Source organism: Lepisma saccharinum, chromosome 30 (genome assembly GCF_977018435.1).
Source record: "Lepisma saccharinum chromosome 30, izLepSacc3.1, whole genome shotgun sequence".
Lineage (NCBI taxonomy): Eukaryota > Metazoa > Arthropoda > Insecta > Zygentoma > Lepismatidae > Lepisma > Lepisma saccharinum.
In genome coordinates this window covers 15,267,551-15,285,240 of record NC_139258.1, presented here as the reverse complement: position 1 = coordinate 15,285,240, position 17,690 = coordinate 15,267,551, and the positions used below count along the sequence as shown (strand labels likewise).

General features: G+C 38.3%; 2 protein-coding genes across 7 annotated transcripts in view; one reads left to right on the top strand and one right to left on the bottom strand.

Annotated features, from left to right (window-relative positions):
• Rpn11 (regulatory particle non-ATPase 11) overlaps window positions 1-5,234 on the top strand; it is a 36,879-nt gene extending 31,645 nt beyond the window's left edge. For all 4 annotated transcript variants that reach the window (XM_083115565.1, XM_083115562.1, XM_083115564.1 and 1 more), the window contains exon 6: window positions 3,314-5,234. In XM_083115565.1, coding sequence (XP_082971691.1) covers window positions 3,314-3,475 — 162 coding nt within the window. In that variant the 3' untranslated portion in view covers window positions 3,476-5,234. The remainder of the gene's footprint in view (window positions 1-3,313) is intronic.
• A 1,685-nt stretch (window positions 5,235-6,919) lies between these two features.
• The window catches only part of chico (insulin receptor substrate 1 chico), a 69,527-nt gene continuing 58,756 nt past the window's right edge, over window positions 6,920-17,690 (bottom strand). For all 3 annotated transcript variants that reach the window (XM_083115525.1, XM_083115528.1, XM_083115527.1), the window contains 2 exons: window positions 16,895-17,099; window positions 6,920-11,159 (listed from right to left, as the gene is read on the bottom strand). In XM_083115525.1, the coding sequence (XP_082971651.1) occupies window positions 8,888-11,159; window positions 16,895-17,099 (2,477 nt within the window). In that variant the 3' untranslated portion in view covers window positions 6,920-8,887. The remainder of the gene's footprint in view (window positions 11,160-16,894; window positions 17,100-17,690) is intronic.

The window sequence follows — 17,690 nt, the reverse complement described above, 5'->3', positions numbered from 1 at the left end:
TTTTCCAGTTTCTAACTTCCCCTCTGGAAAGATCCCTCCAAGTGAATTCTATTTCACGATGATATTAAAGACACTGTCATGTCTGTACCAGACTGCAATAACTGAGGAGTGGCAATCTCTTTTGAATCCGCCAGCTACACTACAAATGACAGAACTACTATCGCCTCAGGTAGAAGAAGTGTTATACCCAGTTTATATTGCATATTTAGTGCCATTATTCGCGTTGAAGTGCGAAATTCGGTGTTATTCTTAAAAATTGATATTTCGCATTTCCGAAACACTGAAAACTTGCTTCCGTTACCTACCCAAATGCATTTTAACCTTTTGCCACCCAAGCATCTCGAACGAGATACCCAAAAGTAACCCTCAGGGGACCAAGCGTCTCGATCGAGATGCTGTGTCAAGGTCGTAGTTTTTACGTTATAACTTTTCTATTTTTGGCTAGAATTTCGATTTTATTTTTTTATATTGTTCCTAACACATGTATTTAACAGAAATGGTTTTTTGCATTTTTTTTGTCTTCATGAAAATGGAGGGGAAAAGGCGGGAAAAGAGACTTCTCTTTTGCGTCTCTTTTCAAGGTCAATTTTTTGCTGACAAAGGAAGACCGGCTTTGTTGTTCTAAAGCAATGCTTTTCACTCCCTCTTGCTAATTGCATTCGAAGGAAGCTTGTTTATCAGTATCCGATGTGAAAATGAATGTTTTCTGTGAGGGTGCAAGCAGGGGGTGGGGAAGACTGGTTGTTGAATCTGCGTTGTGAGGATGGAATTTCAAAGCGCGCTGAAGGAAACCTTTGTTTTTTTTTAGCACAAGTGGCAACAGGGGTTACCCAGCATTGTCTAAAAATAGAATTTCAAGCAGCTGCAAGAATTGGCGCTCATTTGTCACTATGTTCTAGCTTTTCGTCCGTGAATGTTGTGCGTAGGTGTCGTTTTGTGCCCAAGTGCGAGGACATTTTTTGGGTGAAGTGACAATTTTTTAAAATAAATTTTGGGGGTTTTCTCCCTTCCCCCTCCATATATACACCAAATTTGCATAAATTTTGCATTTTGTGCATTTTGACATTTTTTTTCGGGGCGAGGGAAACACCATTTTTTTAAGAAAAGTATTTTTGAGGGGATTTCCCCCCTTTCCCCCTCCATATGTACGCCGAATGTGCATAAATTATATATCGTCTGAATCTGTGATTCATTCTGCGTACAACGGGATATCTTTCATATCTCTAGGGCATTTAGTTTCTGAGCTATAGTCATTTCAAGGTACCGCTGCATTTTGAAGCTTGAATCAGTGGCGTGCCGACCATTCCTTTTGGGGGTACAACTCAAGTTACATTGGTCATATGATAATAATGCAAATATTTTTGTGTTCCTTACATGTCAGCGATCATTTCCATGTGCATGTCGACACTGTCATGTACTTTTTTCTTGGGGGGAGGGTGGGGGAACCAAATTTTTTTTTTCCGAAATTTTGGAATTTTGAGAGTTAGCCCCCTCCCCCCAACCATATATACGCCGAATTTTCAAAAATTTCATATAGTCTGAATCTCTGGTTCATTCCGCGTACAACGGTATATCACTCATCTCTCTAGGGCAATTAGTCTCCGATCTACACTCATTTAATTGAAACTGCATTTTACTCAAAATCGGCTCGGGCAATAGAGGCTTACTTGTGAAAAAGGCCTTGGGTGGCAAAAGGTTAAACACTTTAGTTTGATTTCCTCAACTTTGCAGTGTTATCGTTAAAACTAAAACTTCACGTCTTTACTTATTGGATAGAACTTTCAGAAAACACATCATACAGTATTTATTAGGTAGGGACCGCTTAATCAGTATTCTATAGGCCAATACAGGTGTATAGGTTAATAGGTTTTGTTGTATGTACGCATTGCTTGCATTGTAGAATTATTTTCCTGTAGTTTACGGTTATTACAAACATAAGAAAACAGCTTTTCGTTGTGACGTTTCAGGAGAACATACGCTCCCTTCATCAGACATTTATTTTCATTTTGACTAAAGATACAGTTATAACAATGGTTAGCAATTTTTTAAACATTTTTAAACAAAAAGAATCCGTTATATATTTAATGTTGTCAATGTTACATTGTTGTAATATAGCAACTTAACTGTGAAAAGAAGCAGTCTGTTTTATTTTTATTTCAGATAAAAATTTGATTAAAAAGAGAAGGGTTTTAAAAAGATTCATGGGAAACACAGAGTTGAATGTCTGGGAAGCTTCGTTCATTGCAGAAGAACACTGGAATAAATTAAATAATGAAAATGGTAACATAGATCCAGTATAGAGTTTTCTTTTTCACAAATGGGTAAGCCACCATCTTTAAAATTTAATGTAACGGAAAACATCAAGAGACTTTGTGAAAACAATGATGAATTTGAATTACCTGATGATGTTTGGGATTCATTGTGATCAAAAATTTTATTATATTACAACAATGTAACATTGACAACATCCATTATATAACGGATTCTTTTTGTTTAAAAAATTGTTAACCATTGTTATAACCTTATCTTTAGTCAAAATGAAAATAAATGTCTGATGAAGGTAGTGTGTGTTCTCCTGAAACGTCACAACGAAAAACTGTTTTCTTATGCTTGTAATAACCGTAAACTACAGGAAAATAATTAGGCATATAGGTTTATCGGTAAAATTACAGATCCACTATATCTATAAATATCTTATATCATCATGCAAAATTCTAACATTTTGTTATAATGTCTGAGGATAATCTCCATGCTTTAATTTTTAAGAAGTAAATGTCTACATACGCAGTTTCCATTGCACTGTAGTCACCTGGAAACACATTTATTAAGGAGGTCAGTGAACGATTCAGGTTCTTCAAGGACCATTTGGAATTTTATATTGGTAGCCGTGGTAGCTCAGTTGTTAAGATATCTGACTACCATGCGACCGAGTTTGATCCCGGTGGGGGAGAACCGGTTTTTTTTCCACCTGTTGTAGCGGCTCCGGCGCTCACCTAGCATTGTATAAAGTGGGTACCTGGAGTAAACTCTGGGGGTGTAAAGGCAGCCAGGGGCATGGTGCTGATCACATCACCCCCCCACCTTTGGTTGTGATCAAGAAAGTGTGAGGCTCTAACTCCAACACCCGTATTACACCTTTATGGCATGGTGCATAGCACAGGGGAGCACTTTAGCTTTTTTTTCTATATCGGATCTGTAGAATATCTGTATCGGTAAATTTTATATCGGTATCAGTCAAAATTTCATACCCTAGTATTTATTATTTGTTCATGTGCTTTGAGTACTCAATTGCTTTAATTCTTGATACTTGCAGGCCCTGGAAGAGGAGGAAAAAATGACCCCAGAGCAGCTTGCTATAAAGAACGTTGGGAAGCAGGACCCGAAGAGACACCTGGAAGAGAAGGTGGACGTCCTCATGACCTCCAACATTGTGCAGTGCTTAGGAGCTATGTTGGACACTGTGGTCTTCAAGTGAGAACTGCAGTTTTTTGTGCTGATCTCGGTTAACTTATCTGGAGTGAAAAACTCTCATACAAACTGTATCAAATTTCTTTTTTTGAAAGGGCTGGCCCAGATGTAAGATTCTCATCACTTTTTTTTTTCATTGTTGGAAGTGTGGACTTCAGTTTAATGGCTTTGTTTCAAACTTGAACAATTTAGCACAAACTTAATTTCTTTGTTTAACCTGTTTGTAATTAGTATCTTAAATCAGTTATTCATTCACATGAACAGTCTTTGTTAATTTAAATTTAAATGATTCATATTAAAATGTTAATTTTATGAAATTTCCACATTCAACGAATTTGCAATTTTGTTATTAAAATAAACGATAAAATTTGAAGACTGACAAGATTACATAAACTATGAGGTGCATTCAAGTTCTAAAGTCTCCTATTTTTTCTTTCATAAACAACTTACACAACAGAGATGAAACTTCTTTCACTTCTCAACATAGTCTCCCTCTAGACGTACACCCTTTTCGCAACGTCAACGCCATGATTGCATGGCCGCCGCAAACGCTTCTTTAGGCGTCTGCTTGCCCACTGGAAAATTGCCGATGCAATAGCAGCACGAGAGAAAAATGTGCGGCCCCGGAGAAAGTCATTCAGCGTTGCGAAAAGCCAAAAATCACTAGGTGCAAGGTCAGGGGAGTATGGACGGAGCATGCCATTCACTTCAAATTTGTTTTCCATGAAGAGCGGCTGAACAATGGCTGCCCAATGAGGAGGTGCGTTGTCCTGATGAAAGAACACAGCTTCAGCCATTTCCAGCCGTTTCTTTCGCAATGCTGGAAGCAACTTGGTCCTCAAATCAGTTTCCCATAATGCATTCGCTGTCCCAAAATATCCCTTTTCTCAGCAATGGAGTAACTGGCATCTGGTTCGTGGGCGAGGCTCCTTTGGTTTGTTTTCATACGACGTTCGACATTCCTTGAACTATCGGACCCACGAACGCACATTGCTCACGTCCATGACACCACCACAGCATATCTCAGTCAATTTAAGATGAATATCGTTGGGTGTTACTCCACGCAGGTGAAGAAAATGGATAACATGCTGTTCTTTCGATGTAAGTGATGTCATTTCCAGTATCAAAAACGTGTCCGTCGTTAGATAGCGCCACTACCTTCCTATGGGCTGTTTCGTGCTGTCATCTGGCCGCCTCAACCTTCAAGAATGGATGCTACTTCTCAAACAACTCTCACGTCCATAACTGCTTCTATTAATGAAGAAAAAAAATAGGAGACCTTGCAACTTGAATGCACCTCGTACTTCGTCTGCCAGAAAATTTCTTCTAACGGTGCTTTCATTGTCAAAATATAACTTTAAAAATTGATATTTCAAAGCATGTGACAAAAGATTTTTGTGTGTGTGGATATGCAATGATAATAGGATGGTCGCATTGGAGGAAAACATTTAACAAGAAAAGAAACCTTTTGTTACATTACACAAAATGTAAACAACACGAGAACATATATTTTTAACATATATTGCTTCTAAATGGGCCTAGCGGTACTGTGCATAGAAATTATGTACTGTCTAGTGACTTTTGAAAACAAAAAATATGCCTTAACTGTGGATTAAAATTTGCACATCAGAAATGTAAATTAATAACATTACAGTAACGTACATTAAGTGGTGTTTCCTAACATTGAAAGTTTTTGCCTTTGAGTATGTGTGTAAGTGTTTTTTGTAATGGAGAGAGAGGTGAAATATATATATCTGAGAAAGCTGCTTTGAAAATAATGTGTGTTACACATTACTTCGGTGTAAATTTAAGTTCTGGATTAGTTTCAACAAGGACCAAGCTTGTACAGTCATGGTCACATCATCATTGACTTTAAAGTGTCCATGACTGTACTACAGCCGGCTTAAGCTTCTCTCCTGTGTTGAGAGATAAAAACAACATACAAGGGAAGGGATTCATGGACCACTTGTTTCTCCTGCCATAAAGACAATTCCACAGTGCATTGTTCCTTACAAATCAGATGACGATTGTTACACTGCACGTGATCGACAAAGCCTCCTGTCATCCTCACTAGGTTGGTTGGTTGATTTGGCATTTTTAAATGCACAGTAAGGTTAATTGGGACTGGACCTACAGTTTGAAGTGGGATCCGAACCACTATGAGCCTCCACCAGGTATTGACCTCAGAACCCCTTGATTACAAGGTGACGATGCTACCACTGTGCCATCAGGGAGGCCCTGTCCCCACTAGGGATGGAGGATATCTGAAATTTGATATTGCGTTATATCACCAAGAAAATATCACATTTTTTTCCATATTGTGATAATCTGCGATATATTGTCTTCACGACATATATCGCCAACATGATAGATATCGCAAAATATCATGATAATGCCATTCCCAATATACAGGGTGTACCAAAAGTCCCATTACCCCTCCCCCCTTTTTGAATTGTAGACAAACCTGCAAAATGTTATTTTAACAGCATGCGTATGATGAGATTTTAAGAGAATACCTCAATCATGTGTTCAGAGACAAATGGATTGGACGAGAATCGCCAAATTTACCAGCACCTCTAAAATGGCCACCCCAAAGTCCAAATCTGACATCTTGTGATAATACGCTATGGGGACACATCAAACAGAAAGTTGCCCATAATAGTTATCAGACAACTGGGGAACTTCAAGATGCTGTTTGCAGTGCGTTTGCTTCCCTCACGCCAGCCATGTTACGGAGGATTTCACATCGCACCTGGAGGCGAATAATACTGTGCCATGAAAATGGCGGTGTGCACACAGATCCTCTGGAGTAAATGGTGGTCATTGGTCTGATTTAATGGTATACCATTCTCTCATCATACGCATGCTGTTAAAATAACATTTTGCAGGTTTGTCTACAATTCAAAGGAGGGGGTAATGGGACTTTTGGTACACCCTGTATATTGCCAAAGTATCATGACAATATATCGTTTAGTTGATATTTCCTGGGTGATATTTTTTTCAATATCGTGATATATCATCTAGATGATATATTGCCCAACACTAATCCTCACTCCCTTATTTCAGCCTCTCACAATGCCCTCCTACAAATACAACATAATTACATACTGCTGAAGGGTCATGTCTTGAATATGACTACAGCAAAGATTCCTGCAGTCATCGAAGGACATTTTGCATTCACATGGTGGAACACTTGTGAAATGCTGCTATGCTCAAAGCATATTCTGAGCTGTCAAGGCACACCGTGGCAAGTGAACAACAGTGGTGATGGGATGTGATGCACCTACCACACTGCATCCAAAAGAAAGCCGTTTGGAAGGACTTGGTCCTCAGTGTTAGCAGATTCAATCTTTCTTCTGTTGCATACAATGTAATATGGAATACCTTATTGCATGTCACAAGCACATACTTTTTCCACATAAATGAACATTACAAACATTTAATTCATTCACAATTTTCTTTATTTTATTGACGTAGCATTCCTGGTCTGTACACCATTTTGGAAAATATATACAAAAAAGAATTGGAGTTATGGTAAACAAAACAAAAAAAACAGTATTATAACAAATACTAACAAAATATTTCCCTCGTAACACGTGTACTCAGTTAGTTCCTGATATACATATTCACGTGCGTCATAAGTGTTTCATTATCATGTGAAATATATACTGTGCGACGAAATCATTCCACTCTGACAATGAATCACAAATATGTACTGGTCGTGTCTAAATCAACACTATATATAATAATGTGGCAGTTTTAAATTTTTTCACATAAAAAAAAATTCGGTAACATAATTCACAATAATCGTAAACACTATTACTGTTGTAGAAAAAAAGCTATGGAAGGAAATAACTGTTGCAACAATAAATTGCAATTCTTAAAATAATGGTGGGCAACCAAAACAAGTAACAAAATTTATAATTATCATTTCTCATAGTTCTTGCCTTTTTATACAAACAGCCTGCCAACTGAAAGGATGTTAAAATAATTTTCTTTGTTGAAACCATTTGAGCTATTTATATGTTTTGTGTAAAAGTGAAAAAAATTTTTTAGTGAAAACAACTTCACTGTAATGAAAAATTAGCTGCACACAGGCTTCGTTTTACAGTTTTAATGTAATTCAGGAACAACAAATAAACGATGGTTTTAAAAAAATATGGCTGTGCTGTTACTACGCAGAGTTAAATTTTTCTATAGCTTGATTGCTATGATGATTAAATATATCTGTCTCTCTTTGGCACTGTAAAAAGATTCCTTATCAGTAATTCATTAATATTTTGGCTTCTTCTGTTCCCTTTATGGAAAAAATCTATTTGTATAATAGGAAGCAAGCATTATTTCTTATTGCAGTACTATTTTCGAAACAAACATCACTGAATTGGCCTTAGAAAGGGATATAAATAAAGAACATTATTTTTCTACAAAACTTTGAAAATTAATGGCAGATGGTATTATATGCATACATGAAAGTTCTTCCTTGTTAATATTACAATAGCAACAGCAGTCATATTTCACGCACTTTCAATATATATAGAACCAGGATTAGGCCTGCATTTAGTAACTTTTAATAAAGACAAGCTGTTTACATAAAAGGCAAAAGTTTACGGGAACTGTGGCACTCCTCGTATGATAAACAAACAGTACAATGCATGACAAACAGTAAAACATATTACACACCTTCATCTTCTCTTTTCTTTAGCAGAAATGGATCCAAAAACTCTTTTAACTTAGTCTACAAGTAGTGATGCAGAAATGAGGTGGCTCATTGTTGACATGTTCATCACTATTTTAACAAGGAAAAAAAGATATGAAACAAATGCATTTGTTTGTGCCAATATTAAAAAATGCAGCTGTTATGTGTGGTTTTTGACCATCTCTCCCATGCAGTAATGAAGAAAGATTTTATTTAGGAAGAAAAAGTTGCATCAGTTTTTTAAGAAACCAAACGTTTATGAAGAATTCCTTTCTGGGGTTTAGAAAACTTCTAGTATTACCTTTTTGCAACTGGATTGTTTAATAATTAGTGTATATAAATTAATGACCTGCGCCACTACTTAAGCAATGGTTTTGCTAAAAAAAAAAGTATCAAGGTTGATTTACGAAACAGAAAAGTTACTGGGCTTTGATTTTCAAACTTTAATCTAAGCTGCTCTACAGTCTCGCTGCTCAATCTCTCTGAATTGGTAATGAGTAGCTTTCATCTGCAATGGAGCATTATACTGAAATGAACAACAAACAAAAACAAAAGCTGTACTGGTGCAATTGGGACTTCGAAACCTATGAAGCAAAAAAGTCTTTATGAAGTTATCCTAATAGAACCTGCATTTGGACAGTTTTTCAAACTGTCTGCAGTTTCCTTGACATTTTAAAATGCCTTTGGCATTCATTTTCATTCCCCTGAAAAATAAGACACGTTTCAGTGCCGAGCTTTTCTTTTTAGTGATGATGTCACATTTTTTAAGCCTTCGCTCTTCGCAAAGTCTATTTCAGCGTAGCTAAACCTCTCCCCTTGTCCTCCCTCTCCCGTGGAGCTCTGGGACTTCAAGCTCCGAGGACTTTTCGTACCCTCGTCTCCTTCCGAAGACGACGGCGCCAAGTCTAAAGAAGCGTAGTTAAGTTCACGTTCACTGCTCACAGACGGTGGACGCGAAGTACGGTTTGGCGAGCACGATCCGATAGAAAGGTTCTCGTATGCCGAGAAACCTTCTGCTTGTCCTACGCAAGATGCACCACTTACACTTGCTTCGGATTCACTCACCCTCTCGATTGGAAGTTCCTGTTCGCCCAAACTAGTCACGCTCCCCCTGGCTGCATCTTGAACAGGCATCGAAAGTTGCCTGTGCATGGTGTTGGATTCAGACGACCAGACTGGGAAAGAGGAGGAATACACAGTATTCAGTTGCTTGTCAGGCTTCTGATCAGAGTCACTTTCGTTCGAAGAGGAAATGTGCAACTTTGCCAAGCGTGATGCCAAATAACTATCAGCGTTAGAAAGTGAAAAACTTTCCTTACCCTCGGGGCCAGAAACTACTTTGTTCTCAACTTTTCTATTCTGTGCCGGAGAATTCGAAGTCTTTCTCGTAACCGTGGGGCTTTTTGCAGGCGACATGGTAGCGTAATCACTAGTGTCAATTTCAGTTTCGCCGTTGCAACTAGTCTTTGAAATATCTACACTGCTGGACTCCTGAGGATTGAAATTCATATAATCATGTTCTTCTCTGATGGGGTCTTCTTTCAATATTGAATTTCGATGGCTCACTTTTGCATCAGTTTCTGCTTGTCCCTCTTCAAGAACAGCAGCATTTCTCGCAATGAAGGAAGAGGGGACAGACGTACTAAGAGGCGCATGAGGAATTTTCACTGTACCACTTGTTGCATCTACCATGCATTTAGGAGACGAATCGTACAAAGGGGGAAAGCTCGTTGATAACGGAGGAACTGTACACAAATTGCGGGTTCCAGAGCTTGTAACAAGCTTAACTGGGGAAGCAGAATTGGCAGGGAACATTGGAGGTTCACCGGTAGGAGTTGTTGCATCACTCTGTCCATGTTGCTTTTCTTCATTGTTCTTCTTAGTCTTATTGCTCTTGCTCCTTCGAAGGGAAGAGAAAGGGCTGGTCGACAGTGTGTCCTTTGGTGGGTGAGAGTCGTTGCCTAAAGGTAGGAAAGGAATTTTCGGAGGAGTTCCCGTCGAACCCTTCCGGGAGATGAAGTTGGTGAAGGAAAATACTGGACTAGATGACTTCGGGCCTTTGCTAACCGAACCACTTCTCCCGGATGCACTGCTCCTGTCCACCTGAATGATGATTGGCTGAGATGGTTCCGCTCGATGGCCACCATCTCTCTTCCCGTCTCCAAAATTCTTGTCGGAACTGCCGAAAGACATGTTCATGTAATCTCCCGGACTGTCTATGTCCTGGTTCACTTTACCAGGACTCATCTCTTTGTATCCCTCTGTATCGAAGGATTCTTTACCCAGCTGTGATGCTCTTCGTGACTTGGAACTCCACGACATCTCCATGTAACCGTCCGGAGGTTTTCCTATCTTTGGCGTGTCAATAGGTTTAGTCTTTGCAGCACTATCCTTCCCCGTCTTCTTGAAGTTCATATCCACGTACTCTTCCAGGATAGGTGAAGCTGTTTTTATGATAGTCATGGGTTTCGTGACCGACGGTATGCTTAGATCTCCCCCGACCTTCATCTCCACATAAGGACCGGCAACTTTGGCTGCTGACAATCCCTTGGAAGAACCTGGTGACGACGAGATCTTCACGCTCCCACCGGTCATGTCTAAATAATCAGTGTCGCCAATGGATGTCGAAAGCTTTCCACTCTCTTGCTGATGGCCCATATCGTGCTCTCGCTTCTGTCTTGTGTAAGGTGACTTAGAATTTGGTTTCAGTAGCGGGACTGAAGTTTTTTCTCGATTCCTCGAGAAGTCAATCTCCATTAAATCATCCATGGGTTCCGTGGATGAGTGGGTGCTTGGATGATGACGAAGGGATGAAGACTCTGACCAGGAACTTGAAAGAAGCGGTGCACTGGAAGACTTCTTCCCCGTGGGTGGCGTTGCTTCTTTCGATGGAGTCTGTTCGGTCACCAGTGGACGTGCCCCACTTCTCATGCCCATTCGACTGCCAACGGAGAAAGCTCTCACACGTGATGATTCAGAGTTTAGCACTTCCAATCTAGACAAAAAGAAATTTGTGTTTAAGTATTCAGAAACAATCAGAACACCATTGCAATAATATCACAAAGAGAATGCAGCCTAAGAGGGGGAAGTAGTAATACAGAAGAGTACACGATACCAACAGTGGTTTAATGTGGCCACAAAGGCAGCAAAAATTCGTTAGGGTAAATTCTGGCAAATACTTTTTTTGTCAAAGTCATACATTCTGTGCAACCTGCTGTCTGGTATGCTACAAATTAGGGATGGGCCGATATGAAATTTTGACCGATACCGATAAAGTACCGATCCGATATAAAATTAGAAATGGTCCTTGAAGAACCTGAAATGATCATTGATCTCCTTAATAAATGTGTGTTTCAAGGTGACTGCAGTGCAAAAGAAGTTGAATATTTAGAAATTTACTTTTTTAGAAAGAAGGGCATGGAGATTATCCATAAAAATTACAGAATATTGCACTAAATTATAAGATATTTATCGATATATCGGATCGGTAACTTTACCGATACACCAATATGCCTATATCGGCCGATACCAATAGAGTACCGATTAATCGGTCCCATCCCTACTACAAATAAACACTGAAATTATTTATGCTGCACTAACATTTTCCAGCTGACTCGGGTGCATTTCTTCAAGTTCTGATGCTGTCAGTCGAGGGTTTTTCTTTATTTCTCTCATTAGGAGATAGATTTGGTTGTTTTTCTTTGCCTCCCACCACCGAATTTGTGCTTTGGGATGACAGTTGTCTGGCGGCTGCCAGTACCTTCATTATGATTGATTTTGCACGACCTGTTTGTTTACATATAGTCTTTATCCGGACGTTTTCACTTCGCCATGCAATAATGCTGGCTTTTTCCACACCACTACAGTACTTTCCCGGCATATCGCAAATACACCTGTACAGTAGTCAATACAGTAGGAAAATCCAACACAAAGTGCACCACATAAAAACCAGCCATTTAACACTACAGCAGAAAGTCACCCTTCCTGTGTCAACTAACAATACGAAATGAAATGAACTCGCTTATCAGCAGTAATACACTGTTGCCAGATACGCTCATGCAGAAACAATTCTGTGTTTGAAATAAAACAACACTAGATACAAGGCTACAAAGTGATAGACCGCTTACTATGGCAGATTTCACATGAGGTCCGAAGTTATTTTGCGGTGGGTGTAGTAGCATGCAGCTCAAATATTTCACACAGGTTTCTATAATCAGCATGCTGAATGTGTACATGTGATGGAGTGAAGAGTTATTTCAGAAACATCCAGAGCCAATTATAATTCAGCATCCTCAATCTTTTATACGAACATTGTGCATGTCATATCTGGAAGTCAACATTATATTCTCTTTGCAATTTTAACATGACAAATGCCATATGCTGGTAATGCTATAGTTTAGTTTGAATAAACATTTTTAAAAAAAGCAAGTACGAATAAGAGGTTGACAATGTGTCATCCATCTCTTGTAGGAACTTTCTTAGTGCCATCGACATGAGTGTAAGGAAACTTTCAGACCAATGGGACAAGCGACACAGGATGTTCACACTGTCACACTAGTGACACACACTTCCAGACTGTAAAATAACATTCATTGCACATGAGGGTCCAAACAGCAAACGACACGTTCATATGGCGTATTCGTGTGCTACTTGTTACTTCAGCCGGAAAACTCCTTAAAGGAAGGGTGCTGAGACCAAAGCGACGCGCTACAGGGGGAGTTCCAAACTAAGTGACAAGCAACATGGTGCCTATTAGCAAGCGTTCGCTGCTAATTGTGCGAACAACAGATAGGCGACACGATAAACCGCACATTACAACAGATCTAGGCAACACGATAAGCCACACGTGTCGCTTTGTTGCTTGTGCGTCGCTCAAACTGGGTCATTTCCTCAATAGCTTGCAACATGTTGCCGTGGTTTGTTGTTCACGCATGCGCAACAACAGTGTCTTGCTTTAGGGAGATTGCGCACCAAAGCGACAAGGGGCACGCGACACTTATCACTTAAGATTTTCACCAACCGAATGCTGGCCTGTGCTTCCCGTCATGCCGCTACGATGTAAAATGTTGCTCTTGATTGGCTCATTTCCAAGCAACATGTGTCGCGTGTCGCTTCGGTATGAAAGTTGCCTTGGACCGAAGGACCCGTGTCGCTTTGGTGTGAAATAATTGTATTGTTTGTTGCGTGTCCCTTTGGTGTTAAATATCCTTGGGTAAACGGTGCAGTCAGAACTTGTGTCCCTACGGTTCGAAAGGCTGCATTGATTATCAACTGCTCGCTTCCAAGCGACACTTGTGGTTGGTCGCCTCGGTATGAAATATCTCTCAGGATACTATTTATATTCTAATAACATAGAAAAATAAAACTCTAGTACACAATCCAACACCTGACGTACGGAATCACTTTGCAATGTTTCTTCTTGTGTTACGCATGCTATTTATTTATTAATTTTATTTTACTTTTCTTTCCAAATTAATGTCATTTCGTGACTGCAAATCACTCTACAAATATAACTGTTTTAATCAATTCACTTACCACTTTTCTAGACAAACAAATCTACACAATATATTCCAAAAACTAACTAAGCTGCATTACTTTCATAACAAAATTAGCACCTGTTCCGATCGCACTGCCATCTATATTTTCTACATTTCGGGGACCAGTTTCTTGGGTCGTTTTCCACACTACGTTATTCAAGGCGCTGTACCTGAGACCCTTGGTGTCTTAGTGTGCTGTGCTAACCACTCTGCCACAGAGGTCGGGACACATTTATGTGTAGGACCAGGTAATCACTAGGATTTTTATGACATATCATATTTCTTTTCGTAAGGGTGATGTGTTCCCTAAATATATAGAAATTCATGTTGTGAAGAAACTAATTGAATTAAGGTGCTTCTTAGGGCATATTTTGGAATATTTGGTCATTTCTACGTGATAAAACATATTTTGATGGATTTTCAGTCATATTAAGCATATTTTCGCTTTTTCAAGAAATATACAGTCATTTTCCAAGTGGATTTGTTCTTACTACCATGTTCACTCCAGAGATTTTTTATTTGCTTTTTGGACTGCAGCAAAATATTTTTCATTTTTATTTGAAAATTTACAGAAAGTATTAATTGTGCATTTCAACTCATCATAAAGTGAACTAAAAATAGTATGTATATGAAAATATTTCAGCATAAGTTAGATTTTGAAAATATTTCAGCATAAGTTAGATTTTGAAAATATTTCAGCATAAGTTAGATTTTGATTGAAACAGTCTAGTTATAAGGGCATATTTTTCAAATTATAGTGCATATTTTGTAACATTTTAGGTCATAAGAGCATGTTTTATTTTGCATATTTTGGTGATTTTTTGGCCATAAAAATCCTTGCCCTAGTAGATCTTGCCTGTACAGATTTTCATCCTTGTTATTCATACAAAATGGTATATGGACAAAACGTTGAAAAATACGTAGGTGCTCAGTTTTATTCAAACGACACCTTGATTCGATGAAGTACAAACGTGATCATTATGTTACACTCTAAATACAAATAACTTGAAATGCAAAAGTTCTGAAAAAATGAACATAAAGTTCATTCATATTTGGGATTTTTTTTGTTTGTTTATTAAAATTTGGAATGGGTGCCTCAGCACTTGAGGCTATTTGCACCCATCTCAAGATAAGAGGTGAAAACCTAAAAACCATGCCTAAAGTTAAAACCAGGGTGGTAAATGTCCCTGAGAGATAAAAGTGCAAAACTGTATAGGGGCCTGGACGAAACGAACACAAACACATTATCAGGAGGTATTTAAATGTGGTGCCAGATTCCTGTCAGGCGTAGAGAGTCAAAAACCTGCTGAAAGATGGTGGAATTGTCTCCCAAACAGAGTGTGTCATTGGGGAACTGAAGTCTACGCTACAGGGCTATAAAATCACACATTCTGCAGTGTTTGATACTTAAATTGATACCGCACAATAAACACAACGGTGTGGATCCATGTTAAGAAACAGGTGGGAATGTGTAAAACTGCAGTTGCCGATTCTCATACACGTGAGAGTGACTTCCTTGCATCGGGAGGGATGTGAGGAGGACTTCCACATCTGTGTGGTCGGCTTGACGGCATGAAGTTTGTTCCTGGTCTCTAAGTCATATTTGGGAAATGAGAGACACTTTAGTAGATAAATACAGACACACTAGTACTCACTTCTTCCGCGAAACTGTACGAAAGAAAAAGTGAGTACTAACGTCTCTTAGTTTTTCTTGTATGTACGCATTGCTTGCATGATAGAATTATTTTCCTGTAGTTTACGGTTATTACAAGCATAAGAAAACAGTTTTTTCTTTGTGACGTTTCAGGAGAACACACGCTCCTTTCATCAGACATTTATTTTCATTTTGACTAAAGATACAGTTATAACAATGGTTAGTAATTTTTAAACAAAAAGAATCTGTTATATAATGGATGTTGTCAATGTTACATTGTTGTAATATAGCAACTTAACTGTGAAAAAAACAGTCTTTTTTTTTAAATTATGAATCCCAAATATCATCAGGTAATTCAAATTCATCATTGTTTTCACAAAGTCTCTTGATGTTTTCTGTTACATTAAATTTTAAAGATGGTGGCTTACTCCATTTGTGAAAAAGAAAACTCCACACTGGATCTATGTTACCATTTTCATTATTTAATTTATTCCAGTGTTCTTCTGCAATGAACGAGGCTTCCCAGACATTAACGGGAAACACAGAGTTGAATGTCTGGGAAGCCTCGTTCATTGCAGAAGAACACTGGAATAAATTAAATAATGAAAATGGTAACATAGATCCAGTGTGGAGTTTTCTTTTTCACAAATGGAGTAAGCCACCATCTTTAAAATTTAATGTAACAGAAAACATCAAGAGACTTTGTGAAAACAATGATGAATTTGAATTACCTGATGATATTTGGGATTCATAATTTAAAAAAAAAAAAAAAAAAAGACTGTTTTTTTTCACAGTTAAGTTGCTATATTACAACAATGTAACATTGACAACATCCATTATATAACAGATTATTTTTGTTTAAAAATTACTAACCATTGTTATAACTGTATCTTTAGTCAAAATGAAAATAAATGTCTGATGAAAGGAGCGTGTGTTCTCCTGAAACGTCACAAAGAAAAAACTGTTTTCTTATGCTTGTAATAACCGTAAACTACAGGAAAATAATTCTAACGTCTCTTGTATTTATTTATAAAGTTCATTATTTATAAAAAGCTATCTTCTAAGGGTAAAAACATGGTGAGGCACAGGGACCCTTGCTCATCGCACGGAGTCCGGTCAAGCCATAAAAATGTCAGGATATAATGAAAGAACCGGCTGTCGGACAGGCACCTTGACCACCATCGCACAAGCTTGCAAACGAGAACTCTGCCAAAAAAAGTGGGGAAAAAGAAGGGTGTCTTCCAAAAAAGGAAGCACTGACTTTGAGTGGACCAATCACAGAGCCTTCCACTTGAAACAAGGGACCCAATATCAAACCGTGTTTGTTCCTGGGAACCTTTTGCAATGAGCGGGGCTCTACTATGTTTTTCCCCATTTAACTCCATGGTTTTGAATTATCGGAAACTTGTCCCCGTGAGTTTCTGACGATGTGTGATGTGCTTCACTGTGTTTTTACCCTAAGAGATGAAGCTAACAGCAAAAGCCTTAGACAATTCCTTTGAGAGGACATCAAAATCAGACATGTAAAAAGACACCCACCTGTTCTTCTTTTTGAATCCATCCGGCCGGGATCCCACTGAATAAGCTCTGATAGGTCTCTCCAGAGATGATGTTTCGTCCTCTTCAGACGGAGTGAAATACGAACTGACTTTTTCCAGATGATACTCTGAGAACCTTAAGTCTGTTGATGGGGTACCGGAGGTGATGGAACAACTGCTTGCTGGGGACATTTCACTATGGTGATCTGATGAACATGAAAAAAGAATACACACATGTATAACAACAGTCTTCCGTTTAGGTCACTATTTCTTGTCTTCAGCTGATAAATGATCTCTAATGTGTCACTGGCTTTAACATGTATTAGCAAAGATCTTTTTCACACAACTTTGAAAAAATTACATGTTTACAGGGGGTCATTATTACTAGAGGCACATATTTTTGGTAAATAAAAAAGCAAAATTTCGGTACAAAAACAGAGTCAATTTTGAGCTCAAAAGTGGTAAATAAAATTAAATTCGCTCTTATAGCGGTGAAAAAGTGCCATATAAAATGACATTTTGGTTTTAAAAAATGTGAATATAATCCCAAATTTGATTTAAAAACTGCACTATTACACAAAATAAACATATCTCTTCTAATTCCACATTAATCTCTTCTAATTCCACATTAAGTCATTACCAGAATATTAAGTTTATTCCTGTATAAAGGGGTCCATTTTTGCTTCTCAAATATTTACAACAGAATTAATCAATTTACCGTGAATTGCATAACTCACAGGAGACTTCAGAAAGTGCCACGTCGGTATATAAACGGTAAATTTCGTGTTTAAGAATCT